Genomic DNA, 25,612 nt, shown 5'->3' on the forward strand with positions numbered 1-25,612 from the left:
AGCAAGCCCTAGGCTCTGTGGTTTAACCCACAGCGCCACCCGCATCCTATTTAGGATGGTATTCTAAGGCAAACTTTGCATTTGCTTTTCTTTTAAAGCAGTGTGCATATGTGTGTGAGAGAGAATGTGCCTGTCTATCTACATTTTTAACATAGTTTTTAAAGAGATCCAGGAAAGGAATGGAGAAAAGAGGAGATCAGAAAATCAAGGCACACTATATAACTTATGAACAGCAATGAGCATCCTTAATAGTCACACCACAAGGTACAAGGGCCTGGACACACTAGGAAAATCTCCAAAACTCCTGTGAACCGAGAACATGGAGGGTCACAAAAATGACCAGGTGTATCATTTGTGGCCATCCTACCCATTCTCTTATAAATTTTGGAATACCTAAAATTAGCAAACAACCAGAGATTAAAAGAAGAAATAGTTTCAAGTAGAATGGGGGGGGGGGGGGGATGTCAAACCAGATGTATTGCTTTAAATTAAATTAATTTCAATTTATCCACCAGTTCATCTAGCGTTGATGAGCTTTACAGAATAACAATTTCTTTGGCAGTTACCGCATTTTTCTGTGTATGACTAGGTTTTTTTAAACCAAAATATTCAGTTTAAAATTGGGGCTCCTCTTATACACAGGTAGTGCTGAGGGGTGTTTTCTTAATTTGGAGTCCCCCCCAAAATAGGGGGCATCTTATACATGGGGGCATAATATACACGGAAAAATATGGTATCTAGGACAAGATAGGAACATAACTGGTAACTGTTAATAGAATAGGAGGAATTTGTCAATACTGTATGGTGTGAGGCAGCTCCTTTAAGAAAATAAACAATTCTGAGGGATAGGATTTGAACGGGGGTGGGGTGGGGAGGGGAAATAAGATATTTTGCACCACAGCTCTTGTCTCCTGGCGCAATAGAAAGGGATGAGAAATCTCAAATAGAAATAAATAAAGACTGAAGAGCCCTCTATAGAAAAGCGAGCGTTTTCAGCACCACGGACAGGGGAAATTGAAATTACGTGCCTCATAATGGCCAGGCGAGGTAGAAGTGGGCGCCGCTCCACCGTGAACGTGATTATCTCTGGCAGCATAAATGGGAGGAACCCCCCCTCGCCCGCCCCCCCAAAAAGGTGGAGGCAGCAAAGGAACAACCCCCCCCCCCAATCTGGAGGTCCGTAGTGCCTCAGCACACACGCCACATCTCCTTCGCCCCGGAGGGAAACCGCCAAGGCGCGCGGGTCTGACTGAGGCGGCCTCAGGGCGGCATTGGCGACGCCAAAGCGCCTTCTTTCCAGCCCCAGAGACAGAGGGGGAGAGCCGGGCTTCGAACTTGAGAATCTCTCTCTCTCTCTCATTCTGTGGGGCGCAGCGCTCGGCGAGGCTCTCCGCGCTTCCATTTTAGCTGCCGAGCAGGGGCGACGGGACGCGCCCCATTCGCTCTGGGGGGGGGGCGGCGAAAGTGAACGGGCCCGCTGTGGACAGCGCGGCGCAGAAGGGCGAGAGCAGCCCCCTCAGCGGGGAGGAGAAGGAAGAGGAGGAGGACCTCGCCTCGGCTATGGCGGCCCCGGCAGGGCAAGCGCCCCCCACCCCGACACGCCTCGCCTCGCCCCGGCCGCCCCCCCACCCCACCCCACCCCGGCCTCGGCGTGCCTTTGCTGAGGAAGCCTCTCGGCGGCCGCGTCGCCCTCGGGCATCCCCTGCTGCGCCCTTGACACGACGGCGGCGATCTGCCTCCTCTCGTCGTCGCTCAGCCGGCTCAGCTCCGCCGCCACGCCGCCCGGCCCCGCGGCCCCGGAAGGGGGGCCCTGCTGCTGCTGCTGCTGCCGCGGAGAGCCGCCGTCCGCTGCCGCCGCGCCGGCCACGCCTTCGGGCAGCCCGGCCCAGCCCTCGCCGCCCTCCAGGCTGGCCTCGTTGCCCATGGCTCGGCTCGGGCTCGGCTCTCCGTCCGACGAGGGGAAGCGCGAGGCGGCTCCTCCGCCTGGCCCGCTGCTGCTGCTGCTGCTGGAGAAGCGAAGGCAGGCTAGGGCTCGGCGGCGGCGGACGCCTGCATGGCTCCCGAGCCGGGTGTCCCCCCGCTGCCGCTGCCGCTCGACAGACAGGAGAGCGAGAAGGAGCCGAGAGCGCTCTTCTTCCGCCCCCTCCCTCCTCGGCCCGCACAGCGCATGCTCGTTGCACGAGGCCGGCGGCTTCCCCTCCTCCACCTTACACACACGCACGCGCGCGCGCGCGCGCACACACACACATACACGAGAGCGGCATCCTCCGCCCGGCTCGGCAGCGCTTAAAGGAACCGCACGGCGCGCGCCCATGGTCGGGGCAGGATCTCCGTCTGGTCACAGAACGGTAGAGATGGAAGGGGTGTCCCTGAGGGTCATCGAGTCCAACCCGCTGCGATGCAGTTCTGCACAGAAAGGAAGCGGCGCACAAAGGATTAAAAATAAAAATAAAAATGAAGCACGAGGCAAAATGCAATTAAATGCCACTAGAATCTCATTGAATTGTACAGCTGCACAGCCAGGTTACTTATAGCCCAAAATTGGAAAGGGGAGAAAATTTGACAATTCAAGAATGGGTGATTAAATTAGTGGAATTCATGAATTTGGCTAAGATGACGGCAGCAATTCGAAATATATCCAAACAAAGATCTAAGGCTGAGTGGAAATATGTGGAAGACTATCTGAAAAAAGAAGGTATAAGAACGGATTTGGTGATTTGCTTAGATTGAGATATATGTGGGGAGATTTATATGAAAATGTGAGCTATTTATTTAGTTATATATCTTTCAATCATTGTATAAGGTATAGCAAGTTTTGTTTCATTATTAAGGGAAGCGATATACAGACAATTGGAAGTCAATTTTTAATTGTTATTTATAATTCTTTGCTTTTTTCTGTGTTTTGTTTTTTCAAATACTATTTTTTGTGGATTATAATGTATAGATTATATGTTTCTAAGGGAGTTTTGATATGGTTGTATTTTAGAAGTCTGAAATTAAATAAAGCTATTTTAAATCTTAAAAAAAAGAATTGTACAGCTGGAAGGGGCCCTGGGGGTCATCGAGTCCAGCCCCCTTGTAATGCAGGAATCAAAGGCACACTGGAAAGAACAGCACCCCATATGCTGTTGGGGGGTGAGTGTGTGTGCAGAGGTTCGTGAATTGAAAGGGGGGGGGTGCTGTAATGGGACTTGAGCTCTATGTAGTGCATCCCTTGCGCTTGGTGCAGGATGCTGCAGCACGACTGCAGACAGGAGTGAGGCCTTGTCAGCGCCTTACACCTGTTCTCAGAGATCTGCACTTGTTGTGGATTTACTACCAGGCCAGGTTCAAGGTTAATATATAACGACAGTAACAACTTGGGAACAGTATGCCTGCATATGAAAAGTCACCTGAAAAAGAGTCCATAGCGGTGGATACGCTATGGCCACAGAATGCTGCTCACATGACCTCAGAGGGAGGCCAGGATAAAGCCGAAAGGGAAAGGACCAGGTGACATAATCTGACACGGCACTTCTGCTCAAAGCTTTCCTCAGGGATTCTGTGTACATGATTCCCTCAGTTCACACATCTGCGGCTTTCCAGCCCATCTGGTTCTGAAGTGAGTCCAGTGCACTCTCTGTTGTCCTCATACTGCAAAATGACACACAGCAGTGTTATTTCATGGTGTTACAGAAATTATGAGGGGGGGGGGGTCACCCAAGCAAAGTCTCCTCCCGAGCAAACTCATTGGGGTATGGAGTAATGCCCTTAAGGGAACCCATCTCTCTGCCATGATCCAGTAGGTGAGAGACCAGTACACAGGGACATGCCTCAGCAGGTAATCTCTGGGTGATTCAGGAAGCCACTGGGCTAATATCCCTTAGCTGGTATCCCATTGTTCTCTCCCAATGGGATATCAAGGTATCCTTGCCAATACTTAACACCTATTCACATTGGCCCAGGGCTATCTCCCTGATATTGCTCTGTTTCCCCCATATGCTAATCTTGTTTTCCTATATGTTAATCATGTATAACCCTTCCCTTTTCGTGACGTAGTAATGATGTTTCCAAACTGTATTCTGGGATATGATAGGAGTTTTTAAAAGTTCTTGTGACGCTGCTCTCGGTGTGCAGTTTTGACTGTAACCTATTGCGCAATAAACCCTGTCTCCAGTGGCTGGACTTCTTTTATTTAACTCCGCAGAAACCAGTGGGCTTATCCCCAAGGGCCAGGTGCCTGGGCCGTTCCACACCTGGGATTTTCCGTTTACAATGGCACTAACAAGGTCCGTTGAAACATGGGAGGGGGATTTAGGTCGAACCCAAAGGCATAAGTTGTGGTTTTCCCCCCCTTCCAATGGCACATAGGGTAAGGCAGTCCCACAAGTGAAGTGGTCCCAAGCCTCTAAGGGCCTTCTGTACCAACAGTTGCACCTTCAACTTGCCCCAGTGTCAGCAGCTCTGCTGCAGCATTCTTCACTAACTGTCGTTTCCAGGTCAAGCGCAAGGGAGGCCCCACATAGCACATTGCACTAACTAATCCATTATTGGAGTCACAAATGACTGAACTACTGTGATCATGCTCTTTCAGTCCATGAAGAGTTGAAGCTGTTGTGCCAAGCACATCTGGTGAAAGGCACTTCCAGCCCCTGGAGCTACTTGGGTCTCCAGTGACAAAAGCTGGACCCAGAAGCACCCCCCAGACTTGCAAACCAGTCGCCCATTTCTTGGACACAAGAATCACTTGCCCACAGGGCCTCCATCTTGCCAGGATTTAAGCTAAGCTTGCTTTCCCCTCATCCATCTTCACCACTGCACCCAGGCACCCGTTCAGGGCCAACACAGCCTCTCCTGAATTAGATGTTACAGAGAAAAAGAGCTGTGTGTCATCAGCAAACCGATGGCACCTTGTCCCCAAGCTCCCAATGACCGCTCCCAGCAGCTTCTCAAAGATATTGCTATGAGTTCCAGGGTGCCATACTCCCCCAAAATACCTGGATCCAGTAAGTGTTAGAATTTAATCAAGGCTTCTGAACCCCTGGTTTGAGCAAGGGTTAAAATATGCTAGCGTCCTCATGTGGTAATTGCCTGGCCTGATGGGCCATTAAGAGAAGGAAGGAAAGGTGATAAGCCATTAAGAAAGCTCTGGGACAGATGATGAATGGGTGGGGCCGCTCTTATAGCTCTTAGTTGGTTAGAAGGACAAAAGCCAGAGTTTAGAATTGAAAAGTGTGTGTAATGTCACCTAGAAGTAAAGCTGAAGGCTGGAAAAGTCAAAGAGGCAGAGCACAATGTTTGATTTCTGTTTGAATTCAAGGCTGTAGGTGTGGGAGATGGAAGAGTCTCCTTCTGGAGTCCATAGGCTCAGGTGGGCGGGGTACAAATAATAAATATTATTATTATTATTATTATTATTATTATTATTATTATTATTATTATTATTATTTAATGGTGAACCAATACACAGAATATGCTTAGGCACATAACCCTTAATACACAAGGAAAAAAGTACTGTAGCATGTGTACAATATTCATTTGTGACACAAGGGAAACCCACATGCATGTTATGGAAGAAAGTAGGTATGTGTTTAACAGACCAATGTTTACATTTTCAAGCGAGAACAATTTTTACAATTGACTAAATCCCATTTTCAAAAGTGAAATTACATTATTTAACATCCTACATCACAATAACCACTAACAGGATTAGACACCTACAAACCTAAGCTACTTAGACTGCAATCGTCTAAGTACTTGCTCTGAATTAGGAAGACAAGTTAATTGATTACATTAAATAAATTAATAAAACAATCTTGCATTTCACGAAAAGTTCAATATATAGGTGCTGAGAACAGAGTAATCTATATATATATATATAAATGTTCCCATTGTGTGCATGTCCGACAGCAGCTTGCTCCGTAACCACTGGACCAAATCACATCAAATTTAGGACAAAGCGTAACATGACCATGGGGGAAGAATCCAGCATAATAAAAAATCAAAAAAACCACACCTGTCATGCCTAAAATATAGAATAAAGGCAAAAAAAAATTGGCGCAAGCATTACGTGTCACCAGCAACAGAACTGAAGACTTTGAACAACAACCAATAGAAAGGCTCATCGCAGGGCAGTGTCACAGACTCTGCGCCAACCAAAAAACCTCCTTCACCTCAGTCAGCCATTTTCAGACAGCAGGGAAACCCCCCCATTAATATCCCTAGCCCCAGCCTCTGCCAAGGGCCTTACCGCCAAAAAAACAGTTAAGAGGAAGGCCTAAACTCTTCTAGTAGTTTCAGCTCCAGGCAGGAAAAGGTTTTTAGGCCCGGGCCATACCATTCCTTATGGCAGGGGGGGGTATAGGATGAGAAAGCTCAGCAACTATGCTTCGCTCCCTATCCTGTCTCCACACACAATCCTTTCTGCACAGCTGTATTGCTTTACAAACGAAACTCCAGTTATCAGAAGACGAAAAAGTGCCGCACACAAATGTATAAGGACCCTACCAGTTCCCCACCACCCGTCCTTGCATCGTTATGGTCCCTTCTGACCCCTGGCTCAATGCCAGAGCGGACTGTACCATGTATCAGGTTTCCAGAGGGGGGTGGAGATAGTAAAAGTTCAACGGGATAAGCTGTGGGGAGGAAGGCAAAAACACGGGAAAGACAAACAGGAGGCAGGCGGAAGTTCAACGGGAGAAACTGTGGGGAGGAAGGTGAAAGTGGGGGGGAGACAGAGAGGAGGCAGGCGGAAGTTCAATGGGAGAAGCTGTGGGGAGGCAGGCAAAAACGGGGAAAATATGGAGAGGAGGCAGGCAAGAGTTCAACGGGAGAAGCTGTGGGGAGGAAGGCGAAAACGGGGGGAAAGACAAGCAGAAGGCAGGCGGAAGTTCAATGGGAGAAGCTGTGCGGAGGCAGGCAAAAACGGGGGAAAGACAAACAGGAGGCAGGCGGAAGTTCAACGGGAGAAGCTGTGGGGAGGCAAGCGAAAATGGGAAATACGTAGAGGAGGCAGGCGGGAGTTCAACAGGATAAGCTGTGGGGAGGCATGCGCTTTCTCTTTTACATCTTCCTTTTCCATTTCACAAAATGAGTCACAGCAACGCGTGGCCGGGTCAGCTAGTGTAAGATAAATTACTACCAGTACTCATGTTTAAAGAAATATCTTTTCTATCTTTTGCTTCATCTATTACAGATGCTAAAAAGCCTATTAAACAAAGGGGAGTTTGTGTATGTGTGTCCTCCTTCACCCTCACACCAGAGCCAGGAGCCGTTATATGGTGGGGAAATGTGTGGGGTTTCACAGTGTGTGTGTGTGTGTTTTCTTCATTGTACTCTGCAGTGAAGCCTTTGCCCTAGCGCCACAGTCACTGTCAGTTTGTAGCACAAGGCATCTGAAGCAACTGGTGCTGGAGGGTGGGAAAATATAGGGACAACAGCGGAAAATGTCTGTTTTAGCATCAGCCTTGTGATATTCTGTAGAGTACAGTGTCACAAGCAGAATTTCCCCAGATGATCTACATAATCTTACACAGGCATAGGCAAACTCGGCCCTCCAGATGTTTGGGGCCAGTGGTAAGGAATGATGGGAGTTATAGTCCCAGAACATCTGGAGGGCCGAGTTTGCCCCTATGCCTGATCTTACAGATCTACTTGGGGTAAGAAAGTGTTTCAGGTAACATGGTCCCAAATTGATCAGGGTTTTATACAGGTGAAACTCGGAAAATTAGAATATCGTGGAAAGGTTAATTTCTCTCAGTAATTCAACTTAAAAGGTGAAACTAATATATGAGATGGACTCATGACATGCAAAGCGAGATATGTCAAGCCTTTATTTGTTATAATTGTGATTATTATGGCATACAGCTGATGAGAACCCCAAATTAACAATTTCCACTTTGGGGTTTTCATCAGTTGTATGCCATATTCATCACAATGATAACAAATAAAGGCTTGACATATCTCGCTTTGCATGTCTTGAGTCTATCTCATATATTAAACTCCAGTAGCTAATGAAAACAATTGCTTACATAAACGGACTTTTCCACAATATTATAATTTTTCGAGTTTCACCTGCATGTTAACAACAAAAGGTTGAGGGGATAATTCAGATGGAAATTTCCAAGTGTCAAAAAAGGTTATTTATGTATGCCACTACTGCGGCCCGTGTTTTGTTAGCCCAAAAATGGAAAATGAGCGAGCTCCCAACTAAAGAAGAATGGCAACTTAAACTGATGGAATATGCGCAGATTGCGGACCTAACATAGAGAATAAGAGAACAAGAAGAACATATGTTTAAAGAAGATCGGAAAACGTTTATTGAATATATGCGGGAGGGGAATTGTGTACACTTGAAAACGTTGGCAGCATTACGATAAATGACCCAGAATCTCCAGCGGGTGCAGAATGCCGCAGTGAGACTCCTCATGGGATCCTCGCCACGGGAACACATTCATCCAGTGCTATACCAGCTGCACTGGCTCCCAGTAGAGTACAGGATCAGGTTTAAGGTGCTGGTTTTAACCTTTAAAGCCCTATACGGTCTAGGACCCTAGTACCTACAGGACGGCCTCTCCTGGCATGCCCCACCTTAAGGTCTACAAATAATAACACCCTGAAGATCCCAGCCCCCCAGGGAAATTAGACTGGCCTTGACCAGAGCCAGGGCCTTCTCGGCTGTGGCCCCGGCCTGGTGGAACGCTCTATCACAAGAGACTAGGGCCCTGCGGGATATGACATCTTTCCACAGGGCCTGCAAGATGGAGCTGTTCCGCCAGGCCTTTGGTCGGGGTTCAGTCTGATTCTTCTCTTTCTGTATAAGAACAAGCATTAAAGAGACCTCCTAGCCCGCACACAGGTCCTTTATAAGACCAGTGGTAACAGTTGGACCTGGAGAATATTAACCACTCTCAGTTTTACCCATGGACTGCCACCTGTCCAGATTTTAATTTGCTCTGAACTATTTTTTAAGATGTATTTTAACTAATTGGTTGCCTGTTTTTATGTTCTTTGTATACTGTCTTAGTTTCATCATGTTAGCCGCCCTGAGCCCGGCTCCAGCAGGGGAGAGTGGGGTACAAATAAAAATTTATTATTATTAACAGTGTAAATAAGATTTGATGGATGTAATAATGGACTACTGAATGGTTTAGTTTATGTAAAATATGTAGGGATTTTTGTTATGCAAAATGAGTCAGTTAAAGGGAATTTTAACTTTATTATTTCAGGAGTTTTCTTTGTTATCTATAGTTTTTGGCTCACAAATAATTTTTGTAATTATAGCTTTAAAAATCAGCTGAAGAGAATTTTATATAAACAGAAGACTTTCTGGCTATGCTAGTTAATATTTTTTTAGCATAGTTATTTTACTGACTATGCAATATTTTTTGTTATAATTTTTAATAAGCCACCTTGTAAGGAGTTGTCCAAAAAGACAGGATATAAATAAAGCTTTACACCAGGCGTCCCCAAACTGCGGCCCTCCAAATGTTTTGGCCTACAACTCCCATGATTCCTAGGTAACAGGACCAGTGGTTAGGGATGATGGGAATTGTAGTCCCAACACATCTGGAGGGCCAAAGTTTGGGGGTGCCTGCTTTACACACTCTACTTTTTAAACAACCACACTGAGCTTGGGGTGAGAAAAGGGTTGACTCAGTCCACATTTTGCAGTGGACTGACCCCATCAGGGGCTACTAGCCATGACGGCTATGCTCTGCCTTCTGAATTGGAAACTGGAAACTGCCAAAGGAAAGAGTTCTGCCGTGCTAAGGTGTGTCTTTCAGGCTTCCCACAGGCATCAGGTTGGCCACAGCTGGACTTGAGGGGCTATTGGTCTGATTCAGCAAGCTCTTCTGGAGGAGGTGGTCCCTTAGCTAACCTGGTCTCAAGCTGTTTAGTCTCTAATACCCCAGAGGACAGGATCACACTTCAAAATGACCTTAACAGATTAGAGAACTGGGCCAGAGCAAACAAGATGAATTTTAACAGGGAGAAATGCAAAGTACTACACTTGGGCAAAAAAATTGAAAGGCACAAATACAGGATGGGTGACACCTGGCTTGAGAGCAGCACATGTGAAAAGGATCTAGGAGTCTTGGTAGACCACAAACTTGACATGAGTCAACAGTGTGATGCAGCAGCTAAAAAAGCCAATGCAATTCTGGGCTGGATCAATAGGAGTATAGTGTCTAGATCAAGGGAGGTAATAGTACCACTATATTCTGCTCTGGTCAGACCTCACCTGGAATACTGTGTCCAGTTCTGGGCACCACAGTTCAAGAAGGATACTGACAAGCTGGAAGGTGTCCAGAAGAGGGTAACCAAAATGGTCAAAGGCCTGGAAACGATGCCTTATGAGGAACGGCTTAGGGAGCTGGGTATGTTTAGCCTGGAGAAGAGAAGGTTAAGGGGTGATATGATAGCCATGTTCAAATATATAAAAGGATGTCATATAGACGAGGGTGAAAGGTTGTTTTCTGCTGCTCCAGAGAAGCGGACACGGGGCAATGGATTCAAACTACAAGAAAGAAGATTCCACCTAAACATTAGGAAGAACTTCCTGACAGTAAGAGCTGTTCGGCAGTGGAATTTGCTACCAAGGAGTGTGGTGGAGTCTCCTTCTTTGGAGGTTTTTAAGCGGAGGCTTGACAGCCATCTATCAGGAATGCTTTGATGGTGTTTCCTGTTTGGCAGGGGGTGGGACTGGATGGCCCTTGTGGTCTCTTCCAACTCTATGATTCTATTATTCAAATGTGAAAAACAGACTATATGGAGCTCACTGAACTGACCGGGAAACTCCGAGACCAGCAAGACGATGCGGTGGAGAAAGATTGGATTAAATTTAAAGTATATCTGAAGAAATATGCTAAAATTATTATGTAAAGCAGTCAGGTGGAAATAGTTAGGCCTCAGAGGTAGAAGATAGATATGGTTCAGTGATATAGGAAGTAATGTTAAGGTTATTAAAATTTAGACAAGTTGAATAGTATTTTGATATAAGATTAGAAATAGGTAAGGAAATTACTAAAGATGAATTACAAAGAAAGCAGTCGGAGAGGACGTGAGGAAGTCCACCTACAATGATATATAGAAGAATAGTTAGGTTTAGATAAGTATTTTGGTGGGGTATGTTGTCGTTATTGTTTGTAGTTTTTGTGTTGTGTTTTGTTTGTGTTATGACAAAATCAATAAAAAAAAATTGGGGGGGAAAAACAAATGTGAAAAACAGAAAACTGAACTGCACCCAACAGCATGTTGGCAGCCAATGCAGCTTCCAGCAGATGTGTTATATCAGGCTTCCTCAACCTCCTTGGCCCTCCAGATGTTTTTGGCCTACAACTCCCATGATCCCTAGCTAGCAGGACCAGTGGTCAGGGATGATGGGAATTGTAGTCTCCAAACATCTGGAGGGCCAAGGTTGAGGAAGCCTGTGTTATACGGTGTCGTAAACCACCTTGTGATCTTTGGATGAAAGGCAATATATAAAGTTAAACAACAACAACAACAACATTCCAGTCAACAATCTAGAGGTTGCATTCTACACTAACCTCACACTGTGCACATTGAAGTAATCCAGCCTTGATATTTATGTTTGTCACAGAGGCTTGCCATGCAGCTGCTAAAAGCACGGAACTAAGAATACAAGAGCTTTGCAGGATGAGATCATTGCACCCCAAATCCAGCATCCTGCTTGTGACAGCACTGGTGATCCAGATGGCCCCGAGAAGTTCAAAACCATGGCATAAAAGCGAAATCTCTCTTCCGCTGCCGGTCCTGTATACCTGAAGGAGCGTCTCCACCCCCATCATTCAGCCCAGACACTGAGGTCCAGCGCCGAGGGCCTTCTGTCGGTTCCCTCACTGCAAAGGCAGAGGGCCTTCTCGGTAGTGGCGCCCGCCCTGTGGAACGCCCTCCCATCACAGGTCAAGGAGATAAACAACTACCTGACATTCAGAAAATACCTGAAGGCAGCCCTGTTTAGGGAAGTTTCTAATCGGTGATATTTTTGTATCTGATTTTTGTTGATAGCCGCCCAGAGTGGCTGGGGAAATCCAGCCAGATGGGCGGGGTACAAATAATAATAATAATAATAATAATAATAATAATAATAATAATAATAATAATCTGGTATGTGCGTGAAGTATGCCTAAGTGGCCTTTTTTATTTTTGAAGGGTGTTTGGAATGGACTTCAGCCATACAGAATCTTCCTTTATGCTAATGCTAGACATGACACCTTCTTAAACGTTTTGTATCTTAATAGGAATGCAATGTCTACACCTTAGCATGCCTTGGCAGAAGACTTTAAAAGGATTGCCCGACATCCTCGCCTGCCCTCGACACCGGTGTTACGAAACTGTGGTGCTCTCACTGCGTGGGTGAAGAGATTTATTAATCCATGTGCACAGTGTGTCACATGGCTGGTTTTCATTGCAATACCAGAGCCGTATGAAGAGTTTTCACAATGAATGTAAGCGGTTTTGATGTCTCAGGATAAAACAGAAAGCACATTCGTTTTCAGTGATACCCAGGATCCAGCCAAGTAGACAAATGCTGTTATTGTATTCTTATTGTATTGTATTCTTATTTATTGAAGTAGATATATAGTGGCCACGATCCAAAGACCTAAATGGCCCCAGAGCCAAATACTTGAAGGAACATCTGTTTCCCATGCCAGTCCGTCCATATCTTAACATCTTCTAGACAGGCCCTGCTCCAAGAGCCCTCTTCAGTAGAGGTTGAATATACTTCTTCAAAGGACAGGGCCTTTTCTGCATTGACCACCAAATTCTGGAATGCCCTCCAGAAGGAGGGTTGTCTGGTGCTGACACTGCAAGCTTTTCAGTGCCAGGTTAAGACCTTCCTATTTGCCCAGGCATTTTAGATTTTAGATTATTTTAGTTCAGGTTATTTTTGTCTCCTATCTCTCTCTTCTTTAAAACTATTTACAGGTGGGTAGCCGTGTTGGTCTGCCATAGTCGAAACAAAATAGGAAATTCTTTCCAGTAGCACCTTAGAGACCAACTGAGTTTGTTCTTGGTATGAGCTTTCGTGTGCATGCACACTTCTTCAGATACACAGTGGATCCTGGATCCTGGCTAGAATGTATTGGCCACATTTTAGGAGGCTGTGCAAAGCCGCACTTTTGTGTGATCAGAAAATGAGCGTTCCCCACATAAAATGGGGTGGGCATTTTGCGTGGTCGCGAGTAGACCCATTGGATCACGGTGCAGCTCCTGGCAGTTGGGTCTGTCACCACCTTCCCAGGTTGGATACCTGTGGACTCCACCTACTTAGCAGCTGCCCAATCCCGGCTGGGGAGGTGTTGCCAGGGGGATTGGCCAGGTAAAAGGAGGGATTATGCAGTACACACAATAGAGCTTGAGTCATTCCTGGGAAGCAGCTGTTGGATTCAGAGGCACATAGGCACACAGGCGCTGCTATGACAAGGTCGCTGTTAAAGGGCCAGAAAGGAATTTCCCTGCATTGGCAGTTTCGCCTTTTCCGTAGCAATTTGTCACAACTTTGGCGGTTGCAGGCCTTGGGCGGAATCCTTTAGTCATCTACAAGATTGGGGGGGGACATGGGACGGTGACCCCCGCCCCCATTGCGGTGGCGATAACAGGGTTCCCGTTAAAGGGGTCTCAGGGGGAAGCATTGACCATACGCCCAGGGTCATCACTGCCCTCCCCTCCCAGCGGCAGCGAACATAGGGGGGCGGGCTATCTGCTTGAACATATGTTCTCCAGAGTTAGCCCACTCCCCACACATGCTGGATAACCCTGAAGTTACCCAGAACCCCGGCTGGGGGGCTGGGAAGGATAAACGCCCAATGCCTGAGCCAAGGTCTCCCTACATCTGAATATTAATAAAGTTGTGGCCAATTTAATCCCATAGAACGTTGTCACGTGTCGTTATTTCCCTCAGGGGCTGCCCCGGGGTATGGGGGGACTTCGCCTGGCCGTGCAATCCCACTTAGGTCAACCTGTGTTTGCTTGCCTTCAGACGGCATGCCATAGCTCACATGATAGAATGTTTCCCCATGTAACAAACTGATAAACAAAAAAAACCAAATAAAACTATTACTGTATAGCTATTTTGGGGTTGTGTTTATATACCACCCTCCTCCCAGATGAGCCTAGGACTCTTCACAAAATGACAATATAGCATATCTCCAAACAGTAGTTAGTATATTGAAAACTACGTATCAAAAAAGCAAAATTGCATAGAGTATTTGGTGTGGTTCAATTTAACATGGAAAATTGAAAGTCCTTCCTTAACTTCTGTGCCACGTAAGGAATAAACATATTGCATAATATCACAAATTGTTCTGGCATACAGCTTAATCTCCATGCAGTCATACATTCTCATAGTCTTTCAGCCCCAAACTAATGAAATCTGAATTTGGTCACTGCTAACACATTAAAACATCATTTACTAATATAACCTATTGAATTCTAATTTGACTAAGAGGACATCCATCTCTAACAGAAGAGGTCATACAACTCTGCACTTGTATCCTTACATGTCTTACATAATGGTATGTACTCACATAGTATTGTGGAAGAGAAATTCCAACCATTATCCAGAATTTATCATTCCAATTTTTTGCCTTGGTTCCATTTAGTTGAATACACATTGGATCATAATATTGGATAATAATAATATTATTCATGCATATTTATTTGCATAATTTTAGGCCCCAAACAACAACCTTTTAAAGATTATTTGTAAATTATTTCCTCTATCTTTAAGATGTGTGAAGTTAAAACATTTGAGTCCCGCGGCACCTTTAAGAGTAACAAATGCAGTTATTACAGCGTAAACATTCATGAAATGAAGTCCACTTTGTGAAATTGAGAGGTGGGACTCTGTATCCACAACAGATTATTCAGAACACTTGTAAACAAATAGGAAAGTACTTTACAAAGGGAGAGGTCAGCTGAACAGCTATGATTTTATATAACAGAACCTCATACCTTAAAGTCCTGCAGTCCTAGGAGTGTAAAGATTCCTGCTCTTTACTGGCCCTGCCTGTCCTACAGAGTAGGAATTGTCCGTCTTCCTCTGAATGTGCAGAGCAAAGAGGTTAGTCTGTGATATATTGGTCTCGCTAATCCCTTCATCTCCTCCCTCAAACAAGTGAGTGCTTTGTCTGGCTCTTAATACTGAGCATATCTGCGGCATCAGTGATCCCTAATCAACAGGCACAGAGAGAAAAAGATGCCACCCAACAATGATTAAAAAGATATCATGTTATGTAAGACGTCCTGTGATTGAGCAAAATTGTATCGTTTGCTATTTTAAAAGCAGCAATCTTAAGCATCCATACTCCAAAGCATGAAAACAACAGGCCCAGTGAAGGAAAACAAGAACAAATCTACTCTTGTGGTCAAAGTGTATGTAGATTTTATTTTTTTTAATGTGGTACTTACATCGTTTTGGCTGCAATCATTAGCATATTTTCTCAGGAGTTATTGAACTCTGTGGGACTTACTTATGAGTAAGAATGCCCAGGATCATACTTCCAGTTACAAGTGGGTAGCTGTGTTGGTCTGCCATAGTCGAAACAAAATAGAAAATTCTTTCCAGTAGCACCTTAGAGACCAACTGAGTTTGTTCTTGGTATGAGCTTTTGTGTGCATGCACACTTCTTCAGATATGCATGCACACGAAAGCTCATACCAAGAACAAACTCAGTTGGTCTCTAAGGTGCTACTAGAAAGAATTTTCTATTCAGGATCATACTGTTAGACATATTGTGGTTCTTTACTGTACTAGAGTGAGCATGGGTTCAGATTATTTATGTCTTGCTTGTTCAAAATATATATTTAGGTAATCACTATTGGGGCTGCTGTCCAATGCACATTTACCTGAGAGGATAGGAAAAGGTAGGGAAAAGATGTACACATCACTTGGGAAGAAAGGTGAACTATGCCAGTGTATTGGAAGAAGCAAAGATCACCAGTGTTGAAGCAATGATTCTTCAACATCAACTTCGTTGGAATGGTCATGTTGTGCGGATGCCTGATTATCGTCTTCCAAAGCAACTACTCTATTCCCAACTTAAGAAAGGAAAGCGAAATGCTGATAGACAACAAAAGAGGTTTAAAGACGCTCTCAAGGCAAATCTTTTAAAAATGTAACGTAAGCACTGATAACTGGGAAACACTGGCCTGCGATTGCTCCAACTGGAGAACAGGTGTTGTGGATTTTGAAGAAGCACAAACTCAGGGCAAAAAGGAGGAATGGGCTGAGGGGAAGGCACATTTGGCAAACCCTCACCATGATGGACTCCTGCCTGGAAACCTATGTCTCCACTGTGGAAGGACGTGTGGATCCAAAATTGGCCTCCACAGTCATGGACTCACTGTTAAGACCGTTTTCACAGAAGACAATCTTACTCAGCGACGAGTAATCACCAAAGAAGAAGACCTGAGAGGAATCTCCAGTGGGTATAGTGGGGTTCATCTCTAAATAGGCATGCATACTTCAAATTTATTTTTCCAACCTATACTTTCTAGAAAATAATAAACATGGACCCATGAAAATATTTCTACTTAAATTAAGACCTCAAACATGCATTTTCATATTACTCAACTAAAACTGTAGCATATTAATCCGTTTATCATGAGCAATAGATCTAAGTGGAGAGACTCAGGACCTAAAAAGGGAAGGGCCCCAATCCTGCTCTCCTTGCAGTTTGCCCAAAGCAGACTAGTGGGTGAGCTCACACAGAACTTACTAAAAACATGTTCTCTTATCTAAAGCCTGCAAGTGCTTTGACCACATTCAGAGCACCATGATACCACCTTTAAACAGTCATGGCGTACCCCAAATAATTATGGGAGTTGAAGTTTGTTAAGGGTGCATATTCCCCTCCCTGAGCTATAGTTCCCTGGGAAGAGGGGTTGATTGTTAAACCACTTGGGGAACTGTAGTTCCAGGAGGGGAATGTGGAATATATGTGTATCATCCTGGGCTCAGGTGCTCCAGCAGATGTCATCAACTGTCCTGCTCTGGGAAAAGTCCCAGGGGTGCCTTCCCTCACCTCCCCCCTCCAATTCACCACTGATAGACCTACATGCTGACTCAGCCTCTCTGTACTTCCAAAGCTACCCTAGTGCTCTTGATAAGGATGGTTGTCACCCTGGGTGGTTAATGCTGACATGTTCTGTTCCTTTTCGGCTGGTCTTCCCAATCGGCCTGACACACAAGTTGTTCCGCCGATGTTTTCAAAGCCATTTAGCTCCATCTACGAGTGGACCTGTTTAGTGAGCCGGAGAAAGGTCTAGGGGCCTTTTATTGCACAAATTTCAAAGCAGTTTCTGTGCATTCCAGAATTTGCTCCCCCCTAAACATCATTCACTTGGCATTTTGCTATCACATAATGCTTGATGGTACATTTCATACTGATGGGGGGCAAATGACTAAAAAGAGGAAATAAAACTTCAAGCAATTTCAGAATGTAATAATACCTCCTGAAAGGCAAGCCATACATAAAAAATAAATAGTGCATACTACATTTGTGAAACTTTGAAAGCCAGTGATATTTTCCAATAATTATTTGTACTTTTTTTAAAGCCCATGTAGAGCTATTGGAATCATTCTTAATTTGGGCAGGCTATACATTCCCTCAGAGCACACACACAGATCCCCAAAAGTAATATACACCCCCTCTCTCCCTGCTCCACTTTTAAAGGGGCTTCTTATGAAGAGAATGCCTCAAATTGCTTTTGCTTGCCTAAATAAGTCAGAAAACCTAAAATATATAGTTACAGGTGGGTAGCCGTGTTGGTCTGCCATAGTCAAAATAAAATAAAAAATTCTTTCCAGTAGCACCTAAGAGACCAACCGAGTTTGTTCTTGGTATGAGCTTTCGTGTGCAGGAAGAAGTGTGCATGCACACGAAAGCTCATACCAAGAACAAACTCAGTTGGTCTCTAAGGTGCTACTGGAAAGAATTGTTTATTTTGTTCTAAAATATATAATCCACCAAAACCAAGAAAGACCAGGTATAACTAGTCATAAATTCTTCTTCACATAAAATTGTTTTACAGGCAGGAGAATGCCTTTAAAATTGTATCTGAAGAAAATGGTATCTGAAGAAGAGTGCATGCACATGAAAGCTGATACCCAAAACAAACTTAGTTGGTCTCTAAGGTGCTACTGGACAATTTTTTATTTTTTATTTTGTTTTGACTGCGTCAGACCAACACGGCTACCTAGCTGAATTTGAAATTGTCATTCATGTTATATAGCGTGGAGCTTTCTTTAGAACAACAACCAAGTAAAATGAAAGAAAGCTGGACAAATCTTTCCATCAGAACTGGATTTTCCCCACCTTGGTAACATATGGAAATTCTGACCATCCAAATTACACTAGTATCATCCCGTTCAGAAACACAGATGATGCCACAGCTTGTTCAGGGCAAACTCACAGGAAGCACAGAACCCAACAGCGGGAGAATGACTTATCAGCGGCTGCCATGTGGCTCATGTACCATTTGGGCCTAAGTCGTCACCAGCATAGCATTTCCTATAATGCTGATATGTACCAAAGCCATTTCAGTCTTCCTCTGCGGCTGACTCTCCTCTTGCAGCACATTTACTCAAAACGAGTCACACCATTAGGGATACAACAGATTGATTTGAAACATTGGGATGACTTCTGGAAAGTTCATATTGCTTCTCAGCACCTGAAAATTATTTTTATTTATTTACTTTTATTCCATTACTCATTTGAAAACTCTTCGATTATCACATTCTAAAATTTATATGAACTATTATTTGCTGTTTTCTTGAAATGCAGAGTGTATTCACACATTCAGCTGCCAGTAATGAAGGGTAAAGTTATGAAATATAGGGAAACCCAAGGTCACTTCCAAACTGCCAGCATTTTGTGTGCCTCTCTCACCTGCTCAGGTAGATTCTGGTATTTGTCCTTTGCACAACAGAGTGCATATTTATACCCATTTCCCAAGAAAGTGGGTGCATTGTGATAAATAGCAACAGCACTACAGCACTTTTCCATTTTTTAAAATTTTTAAGTGTGGGAGAAAGCACTGGAAAATTTGGGATAAATACCACTTGATAGTGATATCATACAACTTGCATGTAAAATGTGTGTGTGTGTGTGTGTGTGTGTGTTTGTGTGTGTAAACCCAAGATGAATGTTCAATGAACAGGTTGACTAGAAGCAAGTTAAGTGATGAGGAAATATATGTGAATGAAGCCAAGTTGTTGCTGCATTGATATGATTGATAGAATTTGTGGATAGTTTCAGAATACAACTTGCAAAATTACCACATAGACAGAAGGTGAATGAAATAAGTTCACTTCTGAATGGCAACCTGTGATTGTATGCATGTAACCATTTACCGTATATTTCGCTCCACAGGGCGCACCGGACCATAGGGCGCACCTCGTTTTTAGAGAAGGAAACAAGAAAAAAAAATATTTTTCTGGTTTTCCTCCTCTAAAAGCCCTGGTTTTTTTGAGGATCAGCTAAAAGTTTTGCAGCTTTTTTGCAAAGGGAAAAGCAAAGAGGAAAAGCTCTGTTTTTATGGGGTTCAACTCACATTTCTGCAGCTTCTAAAGGAAAGGAGCCTTTTCTACAGTTTCCAGACAGATAATCTAATCAGCCAGTCACATGTAGCTGGGGAAACAAACAACCTCTGCAGCACATTCAACAATGGAGGGCGGGGCTGAAAGGGAGCCGGGGACTCTTATCTCTCTCCCCATCTCTTGCTGCTCAGCTGCTGAGCGGGTTCTTTCAATACAGCCTTTTCTCTTTGTAAAATAAAAAGCATGATCCTCTTTTGGCCCCTGGGCAATTCAGCTCCAGGAATCACCACTCGCTCCATAAGACGCACAGATATTTCCCTTTACTTTTTAGGAGGAAAAAAGTGTCTTATGGAGCGAAAAATACGGTAGTTTGATCTTCTCTACAGCCTTTGCAAATAGTGATGACCTTTCTTTTTCTTATCGCTCTTGTGCTTCCTTGGATTTCTGATCGGGTGCTGAAGTGTGTTAGCATTTGGTAGAACAATACTGTACAGGTGACCAGCTTTCCAAGTGGTCATTTGAACCACCAGCAAATGACCACCGGATAGATGGTAATCCGAATTCAGCCAAAGTCTGTACAGATGTTACTAAACACGGACACAGGAAGATCAGCGGTCTAATACAATTTAATATAACTCTTTTGATATCAAGTTACATTTTGCCTGTTCTGGACTGGAGAATATGTGCTATGTGAACTTAGGGAAAGCAGGTCTTATAGGTGATTATATAGTCATTACATAGATCACCAGATAGTACAATAAAGTCTGCTGTAAATGTGCCTGTATGCTTTCCTCTCTTCAATATCCAAAGTTTTTGAGTAGCCCCCCCCCCCAAATAAGGCCATTTGCCACTGTTTAATATACCACTCACCTGAGTTTGCTCTTCTACATGAAACTGGAGACGTGAAGCGTTCCTTCTACATGCAGACTGGCTTTCACCACAGAGCAGTACACGTCTCTCCTGCTTCTGAGGCAATACAAAATGTGCAAAAATACTAGGCAGTAGAGAAGAGACATTATTCTAAATTGAGATTTAGCCTTTGTATGCCGAAAGCAGCTTAGTCATGCTGGCCACATGACCCAGAAGCTGTACGCCGGCTCCCTCGGCCAGTAAAGCGAGATGAGCGCCGCAACCCCAGAGTCGCCCGCGACTGGACCTGACGGTCAGGGGTCCCTTTTCCTTTTAAGATAATAGCAATTTCGAACTCCCTGGAGGAAAGGCAGGTACAAATGTAACAAATCCATAGTTGTTACGTTTAAAACTCAGCTACTTTAGTGCCTGCTTCTTAAAACTGCAAATCAAGTTTTTGACTAGCTGAACAAGAAAAAGAGAACATCTCGTTTGTACATTTTCTCCTGTTAGTTTCCCTTGTGAATACTCTAGGAAGGCACTGGCCGTTGTTTCATAAGGAGGAATGTCAGTGGTTGGCAAAAGGCATTATAACCCAAGGGGATACCTCTTTAGTCCCATAACTTAACTACTTCAGCTTGAAATAAGCCGTATGGGGAATGAGAGTTCAGTAGATATTCTGCCGCTTTGCCACTGCAGTCAGAGCATCTTCAGAGCATAAGTTATAAGAGCCCTCAAGTGCTAGGATCTATCTTTAGTTCTCTCTTGTGAGTAGCTGGCACAGTGGAAGATTTAATAAAGTGTGTCAGCCTTCTTTACGGGGAGAGGGTGTCTTCCTTTTATATTTAGTAGGTCAGCATACGAAATTAATAGCACTCAATAAGACTCCTTAAATCCTGACATCTCAGAATTAATGCTCTGCTTAATTCACACTACATGACAACTTCTTTACTAGTTATTATATATGTTACAAGAAGTATTATTAGCTCTCTGTACAATACACCCTGAAAGCACGAGCCCAGAACCTATATTAATTTTGAACTTGGTCACATTTTCCAGCCACATATACCCCCAAGGAGGTAAGAATATCATGTATCCTAGATTTATTAGCCTAGTTAGGCTGAAAAATGAAAGACTTGCGCATCAGCTTAAATTGGCGAGATATAGTAGAACAAGAAGGTCAGAACTTCAAACTGAAAACTTATGAACAATTGAAAGAGAAAGTATCTGACTGGTTGCAATATTATCAGATAAATGAAGTTTTTAAGATGGACAAGAAACAAGGCTTTCAGATAGAGAAATCCAAGTTGGAAACGGAGCTAAGAAGAAGAAGAAGAGTTTGGATTTGATATCCCGCTTTTCACTACCCGAAGGAGTCTCAAAGCGGCTCACATTCTCCTTTCCCTTCCTCCCCCACAACAAACATTCTGTGAGGTGAGTGGGGCTGAGAGACTTCAGAGAAGTGTGACTAGCCCAAGGTCACCCACCAGCTGCGTGTGGAGGAGTGGAGACACGAACCCGGTTCCCCAGATAATGAGTCTACCGCTCTTACCCACTACACCACAGAACCAAGTACTAAAAATCTTTCCAGAATGTACAATTTGTTGCTAGAATGGCATACGAAGGATGAAATGGTTAAATCAGTTATGATTGACTGGGCTAAAGATGTTGGACATAACATAATGTTGGAAGATTGGGAGAGGTTGTGGAAGGAGGGTACTAAGTTTACTGCATGTAATATGTTAAGGGAAAATATCATGAAAATGATTTATAGATGGTACAGTGGTGCCTCGCAAGACGAAATTAATTCATTCCGCAAGATTTTTCGCCTTGCGGAAATTTCGTCTTGCGAGGCACCGTTTCCCATAGGAACGCATTAAAATTTAATTAATGCGTTCCTATGGGGGGGGGGAAAGTCCGGGGGCCCCTTCCGACCGGCACCGGAGCCACGCCACGCCGCGTTTTAAAGCTGCAGCGAGCGAACAGCAGCACTGCTGTTCGCTCGTTGCAGCCTTAAGACGCGGCGCCGCGCCATACAGGGAGCTGTAAAGGCTTACCTTTTGGCTCCGGTCGGGAGGGGTGTTGTCCATCGCGTCCATCTTGGATCGACTGTGCATGTCTGCGACCATCCTGAAGTAACAGAACAAATGCTTTGCATGCAGAAGATCCTAGGAAAATGAGAATGTGAGAATGCATGTGGCCACTGAGAGGAAGCGGAAAACTGGGTAGGTGTGTGGGGGAGGGAGATAGTGAGCTGCACGTGAACAGAAATGGCCAGGGTAAGCAAGTGTGGTGTAGTGGTTAAGAGTGGCAGACTCGTAATCTGGTGAACCGGGTTCACGTCTCTGCTCCTCCACATGCAGCTGCTGGGTGACCTTGGGCTAGTCACAGTTCTTTGAAGTCTCTCAGCCCCACTCACCTCACAGAGTGTTTGTTGTGGGAGAGGAAGGGAAAGGAGAATGTTAGCCGCTTTGAGACTCCTTCGGGTAGTGATAAAGCGGGATATCAAATCCAAACTCCTCCTCCTCCTCCTCCTCCTCATTCAAATATCCACTTGAAAATAACCAACCAGATCTTGGGTCTCAGGCCTCTTAAATGTGTCTTAAAATTCAGTGCTTGTAAAAATCAAAGCACAGAAGTTATATATATCTGAGGAAAGACTGCATTTCTGCCACTGCAATTAAATGAGACATTCACATTTGAAAAGCAGCACATCTTTAGATAGTTATAATTAACTGATAACACTGTACAAAGGTTGATTGTCTTTTAGAAAAAAAGGTTAAATGGGTGCCGGAGTGCACTGGTGGTTGTGGAATTTGAAAGATTAATTATGGAAGTTGAGTTCAGTTATGTAAATGCAATGTGATAACTCAACACCAGTAGTCCCTTCCCCCCTTTGTGATATATTCCTGTATGTAGAGGTCCCATTGCTTTCCAGAATCCATCTTACCGACGACAATATACCCACTGCTGAAAAGTAAAAAAGACTCTCTGAAATAACCTGATTTAATTTTTATGCAGTGGTCATATAAAGCTCAGCAGCAGCTGGGGGGGGGGGCAAACAAAAGGGGGGGGGCATCACTACAATGCTCTACTTGTGAACTGCAAGAGCCAATGCTTCCTTTGTGATGCCACTCACCAATAGCGGGTACCTGCTAGGCCTGAGCGATATATATTAATATATAATTGAAAACCATATCGTGATAGATAGATAAAAGCTTTACTCGCATAGCCAACAGCCATAGCAACAACAGACACGCAATATACAAATAAAAACAAAAATGGATAAAGAAACAAACATATATCTATGATTATCGTTCAGATAGTGGCTCTTAGTCTCATTGCACTCTCGATGAGTCTAGCAACTTTTGTCGTTATCAGATCATTTTGATCTGATAAAAGAAAGAACAACGTGGCCGCAGGTGGGCGGCCTGGGATAGTAAGTAGGAGTGGTGTGATAAATTCGGATCTCAAATCCTTATAGAGGGAGCATGACAAGAGGACATGAGCCACTGTTTCCAAGTTGCCATTTCCACAAGGGCAGAGCCGCTTTTCGATTGGAACCTTTTGAAATCTGCTCTCAAGTACGGCAGAGGGCAAGACGTCCAGTCTAGCTAGAGTAAAGGCACGTCTGAATTTTGAGGTGGTTAATTTGTACAAGTAAGGTGCCAAAGAGTCAAACTGGGAAGGGGAAGAGAAGGCATACCAGGGGCAGAATTTCTTTAAAATGGCCAAATTGTTCTGTTGCTCTAGGTCCTTTAGGTGCTGTCCAATTAGCCTTTTTGCTTTAGTAGGGCCCATCGTGAGAAGCTGATGTGGATGGAGACCACAGGTGAGGAGTTTTTGGCACACCGATTTAGACCACGCACTTTTGTGAGGGTCTTGTGTCACTAAAGGCAATTAGGCCGGAAGGATTTAAATTTATATGGAGCCAATAATTAAAGGTTCTTTGCCAAGATCGAGTTTCTATTGTGATATCGGTTTCATAAATTTTGTCCTGGCAATATATCACAAATCATTGTGTGTGTGTGTGTGTGTGTACATGTGTGCACGTGCGCTTTGCAAAAATCACAATGCAGGAAAAAGCAAGTCAGTGAAGCAAATCATTGCCTCTGCATAGTTACATCCTTATTTCAAATATATTGGCATATCATGAGGTTTAGCTAGTGATTAATAATAATAATAATAATAATTTATTTGTACCCCACCCATCTGGCTGGGTTTCCCCAGCCACTCTGGGCAACTTCCAACAGATATTAGGATACATTATATGCCGATGTTGAAAACCAGGTATTGCCCAGCCCTAGTACCAGCCCCTCTTTTTGGCTGCCATTTTGTGTTCACACCCACAGAACCTTTATCAAGATATGAGTACTATATTTACTTTTAAAAAGGCACTGGCTAGAATCACCTGCTGGCTACTGTTGAAAACAAAATACTGGGCAAGATAGAAATTGGAGGGGTCTCACAGAGCAAATGTTCTGTTCTTTCTATTTAGATATCCAAAATTCCTCATGCTCATGAGCCAGCAGACAGACAAACAGAGGCACTTGAAGTTGTAAGTTATCATTCAAAGCAAGATGGTGAGGCAGGTACTTAAGATCAGACCTCCCCACTTTCATAAAAGAGGAACTAATATTTATGAGGCCTTCGAGGTACAGCAGACACACCGTGAACTATTGCTGGATGATCAGAGAGGCAATGCCATGACCTCCCTGTTCTCCACACACATTTCATTTTGAAATATTGAAGAAAGGATACAGACTGTGCATGCAGTTCTAGGAACCATTTGTCAAAGAATTTCTCTAAACCAGATTTCAGGACAGATTTAGAGATCCCTGCTCAAAAAAATCTTTTCTTTTTTAATAGTGTGCCATCATGTGAACCACTGCCAACAGTCTGAAGTGGTGCGGCTCAGACACAGGTTTGCTGCCTCAGGAAGAACTGGGCCCAGATCTCCATTCTGGACATCAATGTTTTCTTCCCCTTTCCATTGAGGATCTACTCCTTCCTGCCCTGAGGATCAGAAGCAGCTCAGTGAAAATGAAAAAAAAAACTCCATTAAATCCAAAGAATTATATTGCCGAGAGGTTCTGAACAAAACTGGTTGGCATGACACTTTTTTATTTTATTTTTTGGCTCCTGGTTTATCCACGAGCTCTTCTATTTATCTCCAAATGATGAATGAGGCAGAAATCCTTAATCGACTCAATATTT

At 44.1% G+C, this 25,612-nt stretch overlaps 1 protein-coding gene across 1 annotated transcript; it reads right to left on the reverse strand.

The window, feature by feature from the left end:
• Nucleotides 1–1,558: 1,558 nt before the first annotated feature.
• On the reverse strand, nucleotides 1,559–1,924 carry LOC117046232 (protein piccolo-like). Its single transcript, XM_033148029.1, has one exon. The coding sequence runs from the start codon at nucleotides 1,922–1,924 to the stop codon at nucleotides 1,559–1,561; it is 366 nt and encodes a 121-aa protein (XP_033003920.1).
• Nucleotides 1,925–25,612: the final 23,688 nt, after the last annotated feature.

Source organism: Lacerta agilis, chromosome 5, assembly GCF_009819535.1.
Source record: "Lacerta agilis isolate rLacAgi1 chromosome 5, rLacAgi1.pri, whole genome shotgun sequence".
Lineage (NCBI taxonomy): Eukaryota > Metazoa > Chordata > Lepidosauria > Squamata > Lacertidae > Lacerta > Lacerta agilis.